Below are 19,025 nucleotides of genomic sequence, written 5' to 3' on the forward strand. Positions count from 1 at the left end.
TAGGAAGAAGCGTGAGAAGCCCTTGACACGAGCGTGGAATATTACCCACGGGCACTGGTGAAAGCTGCTGGGCTATAGAGTACTAATTACTCCCGGTGTTTGTAAGGGAAGATGTTATTTTAGCTACAATTTCCTTATTCTCCAGCAGGCTGACTGATTTCCGATCGTTGCAGCTTTAGGGACTTCATGGATTCAGAAGCCCAACGGGAAACCCTAATTTCTCATTGGATTTAAGCACACCCTCTTGACTACATTAGGTTTTTGAGGCTAGAACATTTGGAAACTATTTGGTTTGCTTACGATGTAAGGCTATTTGTAGGAGGACCCCCAGAGCACTAGCACAGAAGAGTTAGATTTGTAGCACCTCACCGTCAGCTTTGCTCAGGAAGCCCCAAGATGTAAAAAGTATCTGTTATAACGGAGTTTAACTGAGTACTTTTCTCCTGTTATGTAAGTGCCAAAAGCAGCAGCTTCCTGACCACATCGTTTTACTTGCTCAGCAGCAGCTTTCACTTACATTAAACTATTTCTTCCATAATCACACAGCACCGGTGTGAAGGTAAGTCCATGCAAAAGAATCTTCTGGCCTGCTATGCAATATTTCAGTGTTCTTAGTGAAATAAGACAATTAAAAGTCTAATAAAAGTCATGGACTTGCCTTACCATCAAGGGGAAGCTCCTGTTCGCAGACGGGAGGGCTGTCAGAGGCAAAGTGCATGCTGTTGCATTTCAGTGCTGAAGGCAGCTTCTTGAGGACTTACAAAACAGGGACAGTAGAATATTTTTTTTGTCTAACTTTTAATGACCCTCTTACACTCTTTGGGGAAAATAATAGAGCCGTGCTTAAAATTGAGTTGTTTTTGTTTTGGTTTTAAATGCTTCGAGTATAATGAGGGGTTTCTGTGTTCTACCCTACACCAAATAGTGTGTTTATGCTTTCGTACACGTTAATGCAAAGGCACTCAGGGAGACTGCTTGTGCTGTGTCACAGCTTTCCTTTACTAATGCCTTTAGCTTTGTTGTGATGTTTTAACCACTTCTGAAGAGTGACAAAATTGAATTTGGCTAATGTGACCTGACAATTTTGCTACAAAACCAGTTTAAATGTATATACTTTTTCAATAAATATGCCAACTTTTTTTTTCTAAAAATGGTAATACTGATGAAAAAAATGACACCCCTTTTAAAAATTTTACTTTGAAGCTCAGTGTTTTTACTTTTAGTTCTCTACTACCTCCCTCCCTTCTCCCTCCCTTCTTTGTTCAAATGGAGAGGATATAAGGAGAATTCAGATGCTGCATGTCTTAAGCGAAAGCGTTCCCAAGGTACAGTAATCGTAGATTTTTATTTTTTTTTCTTGTAGTACTCCTGCTTTAGGAACCTTTAAATTCTAGTTTGCTCATACCAGTGAAATGTGTTAGAATTACATGCTTCAATGTCTTGAGCTGTGCTCGTGCCATTTCCTTCAAAAAGGAAGGAAAAAGCATCGTGAATCTTAGAAGAAAAGTAGTAGCGTTGTGAGTCTTAGAGAAAGTAGATGCTAGCAGTGTGATGCTGTAATCTTTATTATAATTGCTTGTGATTGATAAAAACTATAAACCTTTGTTATGCTCCTCATATGTGGTTTGGCTTTTTCAATAACCTACAGGCAACTTTCTTTAGAATCTCTACGGGCCTGGTGTTAAGATAAATTATGTCAGAGAAGGAATGGAGGATTGAATTGAATAAAGTTTTATACTAGATAATATTTTGTTTGCCACTTTTTGGATAATGCATGCGTCTTTAATTTTGTGTTGTAAATTATTCTTACTGCAGCTTCTGTATACTGAAATGAAATAAGACTTTGGACACGTGATATAAAAAAGGGAGGCTGTACAGGATACATGATCAAGGCTGCTGTGTCACAGAACTGTAAACTTGGCAGCAGCTGATGTGCAAATTTGTTTCAGAAGGTGGGAGTAGATTTTACAGGAGCCATTAATGATTGCAGAAGGCTCAAAAGTACCTGTCACTGATCTTTCTCCGGCACCGTTAAAGCATGGTAGTGATTAAACTCTTAGTGACTGTGGAAGTAGACTTCTGAAAACTGCACCTTCGATTTAAAATGTGAATGCACATGGTAGGTTTAGAAATACTCTTGTCATACCATATATTCTTTTAGTTCCTATGAATATTTTGAAGGGTGAGAACTTTGGCATACATAAATATTTGCCTTTTGACTTCCTATAATGATATTTTTTTGGTAACTAAGTCCAAATGCAAATGCCTGAAATCCAAACGGTGCATAGACAACTTTTTCCTGCCTCTTCTCACACATGGAACTTGGATCTGTTAAAGGTGAAAAGCGTAACTTCTGTCTTAAACAGTAAGAAAAGACTTCTTTTCATTTTGTTCTACTTATTCTATGTATTTTTCACCAAATCATGTTCAGTTCTATTGTAGGATGGGGTTGAATTAAAGTTGCTTTTAGAGCAATTAGTGACATTCATGAATTAAGAGGTGGTAAAGTGCCATAGAAAAAGGACATCAATGTGAAACAGCCCCATTTCATTAAAAGCCACAGCCTTTTTCATGTGCTTTTGTGTATTAAATGAAAAAGAATGATTTAAAGTCCACAACTGTACCTCAGGTTTACATAGCAGAACTTCAAAGTTGTTTAAAAAAGAACAACAGTGGCCAAATGGTGCCTTCAGCTATGTGTATGAGCTGGGCAGTTTTTGTGCAGAAACTGAGGCTGATTGCAACACAGATCTATTTAAAAATAAATTTGGAGGAGGAGGGAAGGCAGGAAGGGATTTCAGACAGTGTGCCTCCCTTCTCTGGTCCTTAGCCCTAACTGGAGTGACAGTGCCTTTGTGGAGCTCTTAGCACTTCAAAGATGCTTTCCTCTATTGATTTTGATGTGAGCATAGAAACTGGTAGAAAAGAATCACCCCGTGCTTTGGTCTTGGCAGTTAGATTAAAGCACCGAGTGACAACCAGCTGCTTACCTTAAAAGATATTTAATTTAAAACTCTTGGCTCTGTGAAATGCTATCTTCTAGTGCCTCTCTGCCAGTGCTTTCTGCTGGAAGCCTTCAGCTCCTCGAGCACTGCAGCCAGGTGGCTGTTTGCACTGGCAGTGCACGTGCGGCGTACACGTCCCCAGCTTCTCCATGGATTTTGTGCTATTGGCATGAAAAAAACAGTGCAAGCTTCCTGCTCCTCAGTTATTCTCCTGTTATTTTGGCTCCAGATGAGTTTCTGCTGTCTAATTGAGACCAGGTTCTTCAAGGCTGTAGGAATATGTACTTTGTGTTTTATTTTTTCGTTTGTTTCTCCATTTTCATATTTAGACTTTGTAGAAGGATTTTTCCGTCTGTGTTCATCTGTCTTGGTGAAACTGGAGATTTGTATGATAGAAAACAGTGATATTTTCAGCTGGGAGAAGGCCTTTCTTGATTCATCTCACTTCACCTTTGCTTCTCTCTGTCTAGCATCAGTGTGTCTTTCATCTGCAGAGGGGCCGTGCCTTCTGTGTATTCATACTCTAGGTGTCTGTCTGGGTTGGTATTCCTGAAAAAGAAGTTTTATTTCTGGCTACAGAGGAAACCAAAACTTGGTCTCATTTCCATGGATTTGGTCTTGGTACCAAACCAGAAAACTGAGCTGTGTGCAGATTGCTCAGGGGTTTTGCCAGCTGGGGAAGGTGCATCTACAGCAACTCCAGCCAAGGAAGCTGAGCATCTTCTTAGTGTCAGCGAAGTAGCTCATGTGAAAACAAAGCTGCAAGAAGTCAGATCCAGAGGGAGGTTCCTGTCCCGTGGTTTTACGAGGAGATCTTCATCTTCTGCGCCTGCCTTTCAGGGGAGCCATAGCTACAGTCAGATTTCAGTGAAGCTCAGCGACATCCGAACCTGGTGCCCTGGGATGAAGCCACAGACACAGCGAGGATGCTGCTGGAGGACCAGAAGGCAGAGGAATGAGCATGAAGAGCATTCCCTTGTGCTGTACCCACTGCCTAATCTGAATTTTGCAGCTTGATACCCTCAGGCAAACTGTGGCATGCCTTGGTGACTTCCTGACACTCTGTGTCACTTCTTGGTGTGAACAGCTCCAGAGTTGTTACTGACTACCTCTGCAACATGCAGGAGGCTACATCGCAGTCAGCCTTTGTGTCTGAAAACAAAATGTAAATCATGTTATTTCATCTTCAGAAAAAGAATTCTGTCTTACCCATGTTCAGGTTCAAAATAGCAATGGCAGCCCTTACCTGGGAAGCATGGTTTGCATCTTTATTCTTTTTTCCTTTTTTTTAAGAATCATTATTTTCCTAATAATCTGATTTTTTCAAGACAAAGCACCTTTTAAAATGTTATTTTTGGTGTTAGATGGAAAGGAAGGATACATAGTCCAAGTGCTGTAAAAAAAAAAAAAAAGAAAAGAAAAGAAAAAAAAAGGAAAATAAAAAAACCCACCCCTGATTGCAGACAGCATTTAAGGATCAATCCTCCCCAAACCACCGCCTTTCCAGTGGTGGTAAGAAGCAATTCAGTCACAGGCTTCTCTGCTTCTTGTTGGACATGGTTTGGACCTTGAGCACTGATGTCCAAAGGCATCATGCTTCCAGCCCTCTGTCAGCTTCCCCAGGAACATACTGAGTGATTTCATAGAACGTGAGTGGAACAAGCTTGTTAAAGACCTGCTGGATGATGTGTAAGAAGTCTGTAGCCATCACGGATCTGGGGGTAGAGGAGTTTGCAGACAGATCTGCAAGGAAGTCACTCTGCCACGGGACTCCCTGCCTCTCGGGGCATCACAGACTGCATTGACTCCAAGCCTGAAAGAGGAAGTTCTGTTGGGAATTTCTTTTCCGGTTCTAAACTAAGATTTCTGGACATGGACTCATCCCTTTGCCTGTAGGGGTGTTTAGGAAGCAGCTTGCTCATTCACTGAGTTCTCACCGGATTGCTTCTTGCTCAGGCCAGTCATCAGGCTGAGCTGACGTGTCTGCTCTGCAAAGCCAGGCTGCCTTCCCTTCCTCTTCTTTGCTCTGCCAGTGTCAAACAGCCATGTAGTTCTAGTTACTTGTTGTGTATCATTTTTTTTCTGTGGCAAAAGGGGTCATCCTTTTCTAATCCCCTTGTTCCTTAGAGACTTGATTTAGTTTTTCATCAGACTGTTAGTTCTGTCTGCCTAGGCAAAGAAAAATACTATAGGAGAAAGGTCACAACATTTAGTTTAATGTGGCTGGTTTGTGCTGCAAGAGTTAAAATATGAAACCGTGGTGGCTCAAGTTTTCTCAGAATGTTTTTAGAGTACAAAAAATATATGTGACTTCAAGTAGGGGACAGGCTAGAGCTCCACTTGTTATGGAAAAAAATAAAACAAAATCCCTCTGGGTGTTTTCCATGGCTTTGGGCTTTTTAGCAAGACCAATGACATAGTTAAATAACACTTTCTTGTCAGAGGTCTATTGCTGTGAGTTGTCAGCTTTCCAAGTATTGCATATCCCACATTAGATGAGACCTAAGCAGCAGATTTCCAAACCTAGGTGAGGTCTGCAGTACTAGTAGGAGAACTGTGATATGGTTTTGCTCACTCAAGCTCCAAGCTCAGCTGAGAGTTTCTGCCTTGCATTATAACACGCCTGCTGTGCCTAATCCAACAATCGGGCAGTGTCATGAGGTTGGTCCCAGAGTTCAATCAGTTCCAAATCTGGAAAACACAGGAACTGCACAAATGCTCTATAGAGCTCTTAGTGGCCTTTGAAAGAGCTAGGTTCTGTTCGGTGCCAGAAATTACTCATTCAGAGGCTTTCTCATTGAACTGCATTTCCATCTCCTAGCCGTTTCTGAAAGGCTAGCAGATGCAGCAGAGCCTTCTAGTAACAGAGCCTTGAAAGCCGCTGTGTTGCTGTAGCCTTGGTCAAAACCAGGGATCCCACTGAGCAGTCACAGGACAGAAAATACGAGTGCAGCTGAGATTTTCCAGCAAGAGGGCATGGAGCAGCTACCAGGCCATCACAGCAGCCAGCAGTATTTTTGGGATGCATCTCCCTGTCCCCCCTATTCTTCCTTTTCAGTTAAGGATATATTTTGGAAGCCCAAAGTGAGGGTGGCAGGAAAATAATGTGAAATGTCCTCAGAGCGGGTCTCCAAATTGCTGTTTGTCTTGGTGAGATTAATCTGAAATGTAAAAACTTTTCAAGGTAAGAAGTAGTGTGGATGTAGGCGTAATAGAGCTCTAGATTTTAAAGTGTGTGTGTGAATTACCCTTCTTTCTGTGTTTGAATGGGCTTTTGTTTTCCCTTTGTCCGTCTAAATTAAATATTGTTCCTTTTTGCTGCAGCTATTCATAGTCTAAAGTTGAGTCGCAACCATGTGGACTGGCACAGTGTGGATGAAGTGTATCTTTACAGTGATGCAACAACATCTAAAATTGCAAGAACTGTTACACAAAAGTTGGGGTTTTCCAAAGGTAATATTTCTCAGAGTTTGTAAAGAATTTTAAAAATACCAGTATTTTAAGATTGTTACTTTAAGACTAGAAGGAGAAGACTTCAATTTCGAAGTTATAATATGTGACTGGCCCATTTTTGCTGTTGGAGTTTCGCAGAAGGGTGCAATAGGTGCCTTGGGTTGTGAATAATTATAATTATACATGAATATATCTGTCTCATATGTCTCACGGCATATTTGTATTACGTTTCTTACTATTATTTTAGAAGCAGCAGTTCTCATATGCTTACTACCATAATACAACAGCGGCAGTGACTAGCAGACACAATATAAGAATCACAGTTCCCTTTGCAACCTTAACTTTGTCATTAGATACTTGCATACTGTGATGCATTCCGTAAATACATGATCATACCTTCCCCTCGTGCCAGCTCTTGCCTTTTCAGTTCATTAGACAGACCTATGAACTGCAAGGAGGGGTGAAGCAGTTACACCTAGACAGAAAGTGTTTTCAGTACAAATCCAAGCTCATTTAAGCTCAAAATTACCAGTTTTAAAGCCAGTGAGACTGAGAAGCTTGGAAGAGAAGATGTTGCCCCTCAAAGGAAAGGCAGATTGTTGCCAGTCTGGAACTTGTCCTCTCTGCAATAGCGTTCCTGTGCAGTGCTGGACAGCTACAAAAACAAGAAAATACACACAATCCTTTTGTTTTCTTCCTTGGTCTCTGAAGAGACAAAATCAAGTAATAGGTATGGCTTTAATCTCATGCCTCTGTTCTGTAATTAATGCCCTCTTAACCCACAGGGCTCTTGGGTGGATACTTAATTAATGTTTGCCAAGAAATAATATAATTCAATGCAGTTGCACAAAATTACAGAAGAAATGAAATAGTCTGTATCCAGAACACGATTTGGGCAGCGTGTAATAAATAATAAACAACCTCTGTCCTAAGCAGTTTGGGGTAAGAAGTACCAAATAGAAGCCCACTTGATAAATCTGTCCTGTGCAAAAACCGCCCTTAGCATTTTTGTTGTGTTTTCCTCCTCCTTAAAAGAAAAGCAAGTTGTTTGTTGCAGATTTTCACGTGAGGAATGGTGCTCTCTTCCTCTGTATAGCCATCTGCAGGGCTTGCTGGATTCATACTTCTCTCCCGTTGCACAGCCAGCATTCATATGAGGCTGTTGCCTTCTATATGGGTCTGTCACTAGAGGGGGATGAAGCCACGCTGTGCCAGTGGGTTTCACAATCCACCAGTAGGACAGTGAGAGGATGCCCATATCTGCCAGCATAATTGATTTTTGGTTTGGCCACTGAACTGGGGAATGAGCGAGGAAACCTGAGGATGGGCTTGGAATAAAATGTAGGTTTTGCCTGTCAGAGTGAAAAATTGCAAAGCTTTTCAGCCCATTCTCTTAATGGGGTCAGAGACAGAGTGACAATGCAGATCGATTGTCTGGCAAGACATTTCAATGATCACTTCATGCTGTAGAAGTAAGGTGGAAATACAAGGAAGTTTAATGGTTGAGGTACATAGAAGAAGAGCATTGTGTTGTAAAAGTGGATGGACTATTATACAAATGTTTTCCAAAAGCTTTTTTTCAAAACAGCTCTGAAACTGGTTGTCTTTACAGTGGAAATCGCCTACTAATGCATCAATTGATACAGTTAATTGCACCTAGTTGCTCAAATCTCTCAGGAGTGTAAAACTGCAGATTATTAAAAAGTACATTCTAATTCTTTATGTATAACTGCATTTTCAGAATACTTTAATGTATTGGTCTGAGACAAATGAAGCATCTGTCAACTTGTAAGACCATTGCACTTCACAGAATGTAACTGATCTAGGATAATGTTTTTTCTACAGCTTCAAGTAGTGGGACAAGGCTACATAGAGGCTATGTAGAAGAAGCTACGTTAGAAGACAAGCCACCACAAACTAGTCACATTGTGTTTGTTGTGCATGGTATTGGGCAGAAAATGGACCAAGGAAGGATCATCAAAAATACAGCTATGTGAGTCCTTCATACTATTTGCAGTAGCAACTCTAGCCTGAATGAAATGCTGACATTATAAATGACAGCAGACTCTTCGGTTTAAGCTGCATCTCTTCCTGTTTCCTTTCCCTGCTCTTCCCTTCAGTCATTAGTCTTTCTGTTGTGGGTGCACTACTTCCTATGTCAGTTCAACTGTATGGGCCTAGTGAGAGTAGCTGCAAGCCAGAAGAGCAAAGATATATCCAGTTTTCATGACCAATGAAAAGATATATCCAGTTTTCATGACCAACTTTCCGAGGACTGGTCAGTAAATTTCTAGTACTGGTGCTCAGTGACTTTGCCAACTGGGTGAGGTGAGATTTTCATTTGATCAAAATGAAGTGGAATCTCCATTGCTCCTGCTGGTTGTCAGACCAGCAAGCAAGTGAAATGCGTACTCGTAAGAGGGAAAATGAGGAGCTAGAACGAATGTTGGCGTTCCTGCTAGTGCCGAGTTACTTAATACAGTGGGAAGCTCCTGCTGAGAGTTTACTCACTGAGTTCTGAACACAGAAGTCTGATGAAAAGTACAACATAATTAAATGCTTACGGGATCTTTTCATTAAAAGTCTTTTGTAAAGCTTGTTTGCAAATGTTTTTTGATTTGACATCCGAGCTAATTCAGAAGGCCACTCAGAGTGCTGGTGAATAGGAAGAGAAACTCCCAAGTTACTGAGACTGCTGTCCCTGAAAATACCTTTGTTGAATATTAGAAGGAGTTGTAAAGTCTTGATGACAGCACCATGGGGACAAGGTGGTGTTAATGAATGCTTCATTAGCTGAAAGAGGAGGCTAGAAGTGTTAACTGCAGATCTCTGTTGTGTGGATGGTTTAGTACGTGTCCCCCAAAGAGTTCCACTTTCCTTCCAAGTCAACAGCAATAGTAAGGCACGTGTAGAGCTAGGATTGCTGGTTTTGTGGCAAATTAACACCTACGTAGGTCAGTACTCATGTGAGTGACAGAGGTGCCATCGCTCTAGTGTGTGCCGTCGTGTCAGCAGGCTCTTGTGTTCATTCAGCTCCTTGTTCCACTCCAGTGTCCTCTGGTACAGTAGATTGGGCCTCTCGGTTTCACTGCTGTGTCATTTGTCATCTCAAAGCAACAACCTGCTACTCCCTACTGTCCTTATGTAGCACTTCGCTTCTCGTACATCTGTGGTGTTTAAGAGCAAGCAAGCAAAACCTGAGAGTGAAACACTTTTTGATAAAAATCTGAAACTAGTCACCAAGATAAATGTAAAAACTTACATTTTTGTAGGAGCCAATTGCACTGCTTGCAAACATCCTAAATATAAGTTGTTGTTTTAACAGCTACCAGAAATAAAACTTCCACCTTGGAGTCATTAAGATTTTTGTCTTTTTCTTTCTTCCTACCCCATTTTGCATTGAAAGGCATTCAGGATTTGCATGTGTGGATTAATTTCAGCTCAAGACACAGTGCATAGGTGTCCATCCCGTAAGAAGACCCACTTTAATTGGCAGCTCGTTCTATGGCATATTTTATCTAAAAGGGAAGCAAGACTCTTCGTGCTTCAGTAAATTTCACTCTGGTCTCAGATACCCTCAAGAAATATCAGACGGCACTGCATATTCTTTTAAAATGCTAATTATTGGCATAAATTGTGTAGTCTGTACAAAATCTGCAAATGAAAGCATCGTGTAAGATTGAAATCTCTTTTTTTTCTAATAGCTTAAAAACTTAGCAGTAGAGAAGATCCCATATGTTCTAGGAAGAGATTTTAGAGGAAATGTCTGCCAGGCCAACACAGTGGCAGTTCTCACAAGCCATACTAACACTTTCTGTTAGCACTTTCATCTGTGATGTGTGTGTGTATTTTTCTTTTTAACATTTTTTTTTTTACTGTTCTTTTGCATTAGGGGCACGAGAAGTCAAATGTTGCCTTTTGAGAAAGGATAAGAAGGACAGGCAGAAATATTTTTTGACCCTTTAAAGTAGAATCTAAAGAGAAAATAATTCAGTGTTGTTTCCTTTCAAGTAGGCAAGCTTTCATGGGAAGCCTGTAGTTGCAGCCGTGCTAAATCTGGAACTTAAGCCTTAGGTCTGCCCATCAGTGTCACCATCCCTCCTTTCTTCCTTCACCAATACCTGGGTACCACCAGCAGTGGCAGAAAGCAGTAGCAGCCCCCAGAGCTCATCACTGTCTTGGGCTGCACTCAGCTTTGTATGTCACTTGAGAAATGGATGTTACCTGTGTGGGAACCCTGGGGTAGGCGTTGTGTGTCCCTTAGAAATAGAAAGCTGCTTTTTCTAGTCTGTCTGGTGTCTTTGATAAGCAAGTAAATGTAGAGCCTGCTGTAAACTGTTATTCCAATAGTCTGGTGGATAGAAAGAAGAGGCAAACTCCACAATGCCTTGCATTTTTTTGGTATGGGGCTTGGAGGGACTGCGGGATCTCCAGAAGGGGATGTTTGTTCAGGTGCCTTCCTTTTCTCCCATCCTTAAAAACCTCTCTTCTGCATTTCATCTTTGCCACGTACATACATTGTTGCTTCTTTTTGGTTCGATCTACCCTGGTGTAAAACTTCTGTATTTATTTCAGCTGGTGTGAGAGCAACGCTTCAGTTCATAGCATAAAACCTTAGTCACACTTGAACAAGTGGTATTAAAAGAAGGAGAAAAAAAAAGAGAAATGCAAAAGTGCAGCTTATAACCCGGACGTGGAATACTCTCTCTGTAACCCAGGTGGGTTGAGAGACCCTACCAGAGCTCACTTGACATGCTGACCTCAGATTACTGCCTCCAGATGAAGCTGGTACAGCTCATGATATATCTGCATCATTAGGCAGATACTGTTGGTCACAGACTTGAAAACAGAACCCTGCTTCCGGGGTAATTTAAAATTGCATGCACTAATTTCATTAAGAAATGGAGTTTAGTCTGCTCATTAATGTGGTTCGATGCTAGGGTTGCAGGACGTCCTCTAAGTAGGTAAATGGAAAAGACGCGTTTTATCAATGTTTGAATGAACAGGTCTTTAAAAGATGTGACATGATTTGGTTTCTTCACAGTAAAGTTAAACACATTTATTATCTAAATGTAGCACAGCAGCTGGTACAACAAGCTGCTCCTGTCAATGCTGATATTAACAGCAGAACTCGTCTTGAGAAGAGACAGTACCTCCTCCAGGCTGGATCAATGATTCAGCTGAGCTAACATGGACAGAATAATGCTCTGTGAGATGCTCCAGAAGAAAAGGAATTACTATTTTTTTTAACGGAAGAAGATATATTCTGTATTTATGTGTAATATAAAAAGGTTTTGTTTTTTTGATTTGCCATCAGATGCAGTATTCTGACACTAGATTTCTGGTATGGTACAACGTTAACTTTAAAAAGATGATAATTTGAAGATAATCTTATAATTGTACATACTTTAACACTTAATGGAATATTTTTGCACTGAAGCCAGGTCTCTCGTTTTGTTGAAGTTGTGCTTTAAGGTTGTGTGTGTTGAGAGGGGTGTCCTTAAATATACTAAGTAGAATTTAGGAATGTTACTATCCATGTTTCCAACCTCCTTTAAAAAGAAAATCCTCTTGTTTTACCAGAAGCTGACCCTCTCAATTTTATAAACTCCTATGCTTAAAAATGGAATGGAGTAACTGTTCTGTGTATTTCCATAATAGCTGTGATGTTGTGTTGCTTCTTGGCTGCTCTTTCTCCAACCCTGGTATCTGTCTGCCTCTGTCTGAATCTTCTGTTTTGATTCAAAATTTGTATTTGCCTGTGCTGCTGCTCGTAGCCCAAAAATTGCTGTCTGCACCAGCACATCGTCTTGGCGTTTCATAATCACCAATTACATTTTTATTGCAAGCCCCATTAGAAAGCTTTTTAATTGTGGATTATCATTATAATTACTTCAGAATAGCAGTTTTGGTACATTTCCAGTGGTGTGCAAGCCCTTGCAGAGCCCCTCAGAGGCCTTTCAATGCATTAAATATTTGCTGCTTGAATCGTAAATCAAAATTTCATAGTAAAACGACTTCTACGTTTTTAGCTTTTCACTTATTTGGTAGTTGTGCTTATTTTCCATTTAAAGGCTAGCATTTCATTACATACATATTACGTGTTTGTCTTCCATTCTTTGGTGCTGGCAATAATTGCACGTTCCTCTGAAGTTAAGCATGCAGGTGGTAACAATTGTACAGGTTTCAACTTGAGCTTTCTTTGGAAGGTAAATGAGTTCAGCCCAAGAGGTAAAAGGTGATGGTTAGGGTATTAATAATCATGTAAGAGCTTGTTCTGTGTATATTTATTAATTATCTGACATGACTGCATATTGGACCAAAGGTACAATAGCCTGCTTAGGACTTAGGCACATCTCCGCAGTCTTGTTCTGGGGATCCCGTAGTCGTAACCAAGAAGGTTGGGTTCCTTTGGTCATGCGGAGTCCCATTATTCTTGAAGAGCACGAAGTGTGAATCACAGCTATGTTCATTCGGGTTGCCTCCTAGCATTTTCATCTCTCCTCTGAAGTAAAATGAGTCTCCGTATATCCTAGAGCAGCGGTCTGAATAAGTTAAGGCCTGAGAGCAGATGAATCCCTGACGGACAGGGGCAGAGGACAACACGTGTCTTGCAGTTGCTCTTTGAAATCTGCCTTGAATAAAACTCGAGTTTGCATTTCTGAGACACGGCTCAGCTTTTGAACACAGCGTCCCTTTCATTTCCTCTGGCTTGAGCAAAACTCACTTTTTATTACTCAAGCCCACTTACTCGCTTTGACTTACCAAATTTAGTTCAACCCAGCCCCGAGTGTCCTCAAAAACTTGTGGTATTATTTCCTCAAAGACGCAGGGAGTGCTGTGCTCTGTTGTGCTGAGCTCCAGAGTAATGAAACCAGTATGGGAAGGCTTTTGAGCGTAATTTACCAGGTGTGTGACCCAAGAATGGCTTCGGTTTGCTTTGTTTCTAGGTTAGCAGCAGAACAAATAGAGAGACTTTAAGTGGATTTCTACCGTGGATGAACAAAAAATGCAAAGTGTAGTGTTCAGGGAAAAAAGTTTGTTGTGTTTTGTGTTTTGTTTTTTTTTTTTTTTTTTTTAAGTTTTCGTAAAAGTATGTATACAATTATGTATTATTCCCACTTTACTTTGAGTACATGCATTTAGAGCATGATTTCCTTCGCATTGAGAAGAGGAAATAAAACTGTTGAAAGTATTCTTGTTCCCAGCCATTTGCCCCATTGCCCTAGCTCCTAAATCAAGAGTTCAGAGCAAGAAGCTGGCTGGTGTAAGCTTCTTGAATTCAGGAGCATTCACACATTCTTGATTGTGGATTGTCTGCCTGAAGAGAGCCTGCAAAGATGACTTGGAAATAAAATGAGTAAGACTTTCAACCCTTCAGCTATTTTTCTCTGTTCCCAGCTATCAAGGTGATTTTATAAACTTTGTGAATTGGATGAAGCTAACTCCAATTTCAATTTCTTACCTACCATTTGAATGCTACAGAACAGTACAATGAGTAGCGTAAGAGTTAAAAACAAAACAAGGCAATAATTGTAAACATGTTAGTTCACCCTTGGTGTATACTCATGCAAGGATGCATACCTTTGACAATATGGGAGTCTTATTACATTGCTTTAATCAGAGATAGGCAGCCAAACACATTTTATTTATCAGGAGTCTCAAAGTATTTTCAGGCTGTTACTTCCTGCATGCGAAATAGCAATAGGTCATAGAGCTTTCTAAGGCATGCACTGCATCTGTGCTCGGATGGTTTTTCTCTTAGAAAAATCATAAATTTTAGTTGTTACCATGCATTTGGATGTGTATATTTAAGTAATTGTTGCTCTGGGGTCAATATTTCAACTTCATTTTGTATTGGAGAGGGGGATTATTCTCTTCCTGTTCAGATGGGGTTTTATCACTTCAGTTAGTGTTAATTTAGCAAGTGGCTGGAGGGACTTGCCATCTAATAAAATAGCTGATTTTTTATTCTTTTTTAAATCCAGAAGAAGATTTTTTTTTAAAAAAAGGCACTTAATAGCAAAACAGATGTGCATGTACACAGCAGGTGTATATTCTGGTGTCTTGTACATGAGCACAGCCACACTGTTTGGCAATTACTCCATAGTTTTGGTCCAAATCTGAAATATAAAACTCTTGATGAAAATCAGTGGGAGATGCCGTCTAGTGCCATTCACTGCAAATGAGATGTGCTGCACTGGGAATTGTCCTGCTAATGTGTTTTAATGCCTCTGTGACTCTTGGGATCAGGAGATGGGTGTGATAATGCTGCTGTAAAATAATGGGAGAGAGAATAATTGCACCTCTTTCTGACAGTATTTGGCCAGTAATGCTGAATTGGATGGCATAGGAATTTTTAGTGGAAGGCAAAAATATACATATATATATATATTAATAACTATATAGTTTATAATCTGAAAACAGTCGGCACTTTGTAGTATTAACCAGCTTCTTAAGGCTATCACGCAGTGTGGTGTGCCGTAGTGGAGGAGCACACCTGAACCAGCGCTGAGATGGAATTGCTGGTCTGACATCAGTGACGTGGCAGCTAACAGAAGTCTGTTGGAATAGACCACCTGTGCTCTGCTGCTAGAATGTGTTCTGTAAGACAGGAGGAAGATGCATACGGAGTTGCCTTGTGATTTTCTAGCCCACGTGCATTTGAGTGTTTGTCCATGATCTCTTTTAGCCAAAGTTTGGAGCTCTGCTGCCAAAGGATGCACCATGTCTGGGCAACCACAGCTGATGGGGGGGGAGCATCAAGATGTGGGAGGGTCAAAATTAAAATTGCATTTTGTATTTTGCTAAAGGACACAAAACTGGCCCAGTTTTTAGGAGGGGAGACCTGAAGCTTTCCCAAAAGCTCTGGCAGAATTTCTTAGCTGCATTGTTTCTACTCTTATATCTAGCTTTAGAATCAAGACTTTCAGTTAAAAATCCTCCATCAGTTTTCCTGTGAATAGCTTTAGTAAGACCTGAGCCCTTTGGAACAGGAAGAAACTCCATGGCAAAGAGCTCCAGGGAACATATTGTTTCCTGACAGCAGGTTCCAGTTTGCCCCCCTCCTTGCTTCGGACATGACACAGCTTGATGGTGACTTGTGCCATCCTGTAACCTTCTGAGGTTTAGGGGTTAAAAACCTAACAGGCGCCCATCTGTGTTTAAAAACAAAACCATCAAATCAGCAGATTAATAACCAGCAGGATAAAAGGAGGCCATGGTATTTGAAGCAGGGATTGTAAATAGCTCTAATAGCTATTTCTTCATAATGTTTATAGCAGCTACTAATGGGTAAACTGTTTAGATGTTTTTCCCTGAACTTTTAGGACTGAGTTGCACAGAAGTTCTTTCATTCAGAGTAATTGTTGCTTTGTAGAAATCTGTGCTTTATTTGTATAAAGTTTCTGTGCTTTTACTGCTGTTAAGTCTAGCAGCTTTAGGTTGCTGCTGATTTGATGATCTACCGTTAAACTTGCTATTTCTGAATTCATGTTAGCTGGCCACTATCCTTCTTGCACAGAAAATTTAGCAGATTTAGCAATGCTAAAGAACTGACAGCATTGCCAAATACTTCTCTTTTGGATTTTAGGTCCCTAAGTTTCCTTGTACAAGCAACTATCTGATTTTGTTCAGAATGGTGTGTTTTTCTTTTTTGGTTACACAGGAACTCCACGAATGTTAATATATATATATATATATATATAATGTATTTACTGAATTTTTATCCTATTGATAATCTGTGCAGCTGAAGTTAGGCTCTCAAGAAAGTGTCCTCAAAGGCGTGCTGTGTGCGTGGTGGTGGGGCAGCTTGGACTGCACTTTGCAGGGCTGGGTCACTTTGTGCCTGTGTAGTCCGCACACACCTGCGCAGAAATGTTAACAATTCCCTTCCTAAGCCAGTACCAGTCACTCTCCCTGTACAAACACTGCTTGTAAGGCATTGTGCAGGAATTAGTGCTCATGAGGAGTGCTGAAAGCTCTGTTTAGGGCAAAGCAACGCTGTTCCTTCGTCTCTTTTAGGATCTGCTCCCCTAGGTGAGGTTTGTCTTTCATCTGATATACATAATCACCACTGCGCGTGTGTGTGTATATATATTATTTATTTATTGTTTACTTTCTTTACACATGACATGCAAAAAATATTATAGCCCTAAGCAAAGAGGTTCATGAGCCCTGATTTAAGCAGCTCCTCTTGCTGATTTTTTTTTTTTCCCCGTCATATGGGAAGGACATTCTGTGTCCTTTGCCATCTCATTGGACTAGAGACTAGGAGATTAGGAGTGCAATCAAACCAGACTTTAATAATAGAGATGTTGATTAGTTGCATTTCTTGACTGCTTGGTCACACCATCAGTAACTATTTTGAAACACAGTGTGTCAAAGGATACTCCCCTTTTTTTTCCCTTCTTTCATAACCAACGCCTACTTTTTGATGGGAAAATGTTTTTGACTGCCCTCTTCAATTAAAAAAATGGTATATCACAGACCTGCCTTTTCTTAGCCTAATGTGCTTTTCCTTATCCTGAGGAGAAAAAAGAAAAAAAAAAAAAAAAAAAGAAAAAATATATATATTTTGGGTAGAAAATGTTTTTTGCAAGCCATTGGCTTTCATAGCCCTTCCTCAGTGAAGCGTGTGCTCCCACACTGTGAGGCTGATGAGGCTAAAGTAAAAAAGTAGGTGTTTTGCCCAAAGCCACCGTGACATTCCTCTGCAGCCCTCACGAGCTGCTGGTAGGAGCTGAAATTCCTCTCCATATCCATTCCTCTGGCCACATCCACCTTCAGCTTTCCTGCACGACATAAATCCTGTTAGTGAGCCGGATCCGTGTGGGGCAACAGCTACAGAGGGAAATTAAGAATGACTTCTGTCAGTGCTTCTTCCTCTTTATCTGAATTGTCACCTCCTGTGGCAACCTCGTGGAAGAGATTTCAGCAGCTCTCGACTTCGTGTCTCAGTTACCTGCTGTGTACTGCTGGCTTTATTTTAAAGATGGATTTAAACTCAAGATGGGAATTTGACACGAGTTGTCCGTACAGGATCCCTACATAGTGCTGACACCGTTTCAGTGCAGTTTGGCCCATCAAACTGAAGCAATTACTGTCTCAGGTGCTGGTAGTGATTTAGGCTGAACTGCTGCATTTCTACTGAAGCAGAACAGGAGCACTCATATATTCAAGGAACGTGTCTCAGCTGGGGGGGGGGGGGGGTAAACTTACCTGAAGCACATTTGGATTTGTAGAAGTACTGATAAGAGATTAATGTCGTCGTGCATTTGGTTGCAGCAATCATTAGAAGGGGGTTTGCTTTGAAAATAGAATAAAACATGTTGGAACTCTGGGCTGTGCCTCAAAACAAAATTCTGATGCTTGTAACTGGAAACTGGGTGCCGGAAACGCAGCATTGCTGCCCCTCAGTCAGATTTAGTTCGTTGTGCTCATCTTCAGAAATGTCATTGGGACCTAAGTATAGCATAAAGGAAAGAAGGGAAAATACAACACTTCCTCTGGTTGTTAAATGTCTTTGATAGAATGCATGTTTTTTTACGATCTTCTTCTAGAATTTCATGCCATTTTTCATCCCTTGCTGATGGGTCTTTCATGCCTCAGTAGTAAAGTAGCATTTTTAAAGGAATATAATATGCCAGTATTCCCCTTCTCCCCCAGGCAGCAGAGAGGTTCAGATATATTTTGTTTTGACGCATGTTTAAGTTTCTTATATCCCTTCAGAGAGATGCGTCCACCAATGTTCATGTTCAGACATCTTATAAAAATGAGAAGTCATTTAAAAGCACAGTCTCTGCATCTGCTACTGTAAGTTGAAATACTAATAAATGATCCTATTTCTCACTCTGAGAACTCTCAAGCCCTCCAATTTGATATGAGAAATTAAAACTGACTTTTCAAGCAATATTTTTAATAGTTCTTGTTGTGCTCAAAAGCACTGAATTGTCTTCCTTACGTAATGGACTAAATGGTTGATTCCAGTGGATTCAGGATTTCAAGGCAGTGATAGAATTCTTAATTTTTAGATCACATTCTAGCCCAAACCAGCCAGCATTAACAGATGTCTTTCAATTGAATTTGGACAGTTTATTAGGCTCATAGTAAAATACATTTAAAGTTCATAAGTTCTTTTGAGCATGTAATGCACATAATTTTCCATTATCAGGTAATTTAAGTACTTGAATTGCTTCACCTCACAATTTTATTTCACCTACGTTAATAAACATGCATTATAGTAAAAGTAGTAATGTGAGAAATGAGTGGATGCACTGACTTTATTTGATAACAGCACCAACAGTAGTCTTAACAGGAACATGTTCCTTTTTTTTTTTTTTGTAAGGATGCGAGATACCGCAAGAAAAATAGAAGAAAAGTATTTTTCCAATCTTGCAACCCACGTTGAATTTCTTCCGGTTGAATGGAGGTCAAAACTTACCCTGGATGGAGGTACATTACTTGATTCTTTTGTCATTCCAGTAGCTGCAGTCTACATAATTGTCCCCAAAAGTTTCATGCTGTGTTCTCTGCATGTGCCTTGTTTGGATTTTATCATTCTCCTGC

The 19,025-nt window shown here is 40.4% G+C and overlaps 1 protein-coding gene across 4 annotated transcripts in view; it reads left to right on the top strand.

Annotated features, from left to right (window-relative positions):
- Nucleotides 1-19,025, top strand: part of DDHD1 (DDHD domain containing 1) — a 64,548-nt gene that overhangs the window by 20,471 nt on the left and 25,052 nt on the right. For 2 of the 4 annotated variants that reach the window (XM_035327791.1, XM_035327793.1), the window contains 4 exons: nt 1,224-1,325; nt 6,330-6,458; nt 8,304-8,451; nt 18,805-18,911. In XM_035327791.1, the coding sequence (XP_035183682.1) occupies nt 1,224-1,325; nt 6,330-6,458; nt 8,304-8,451; nt 18,805-18,911 (486 nt within the window). The remainder of the gene's footprint in view (nt 1-1,223; nt 1,326-6,329; nt 6,459-8,303; nt 8,452-18,804; nt 18,912-19,025) is intronic. The other 2 variants (XM_035327792.1, XM_035327794.1) reach the window with 1 other exon arrangement.

The sequence above is a fragment of the Oxyura jamaicensis genome, chromosome 5 (genome assembly GCF_011077185.1).
Source record: "Oxyura jamaicensis isolate SHBP4307 breed ruddy duck chromosome 5, BPBGC_Ojam_1.0, whole genome shotgun sequence".
Taxonomy (NCBI): Eukaryota; Metazoa; Chordata; class Aves; order Anseriformes; family Anatidae; genus Oxyura; species Oxyura jamaicensis.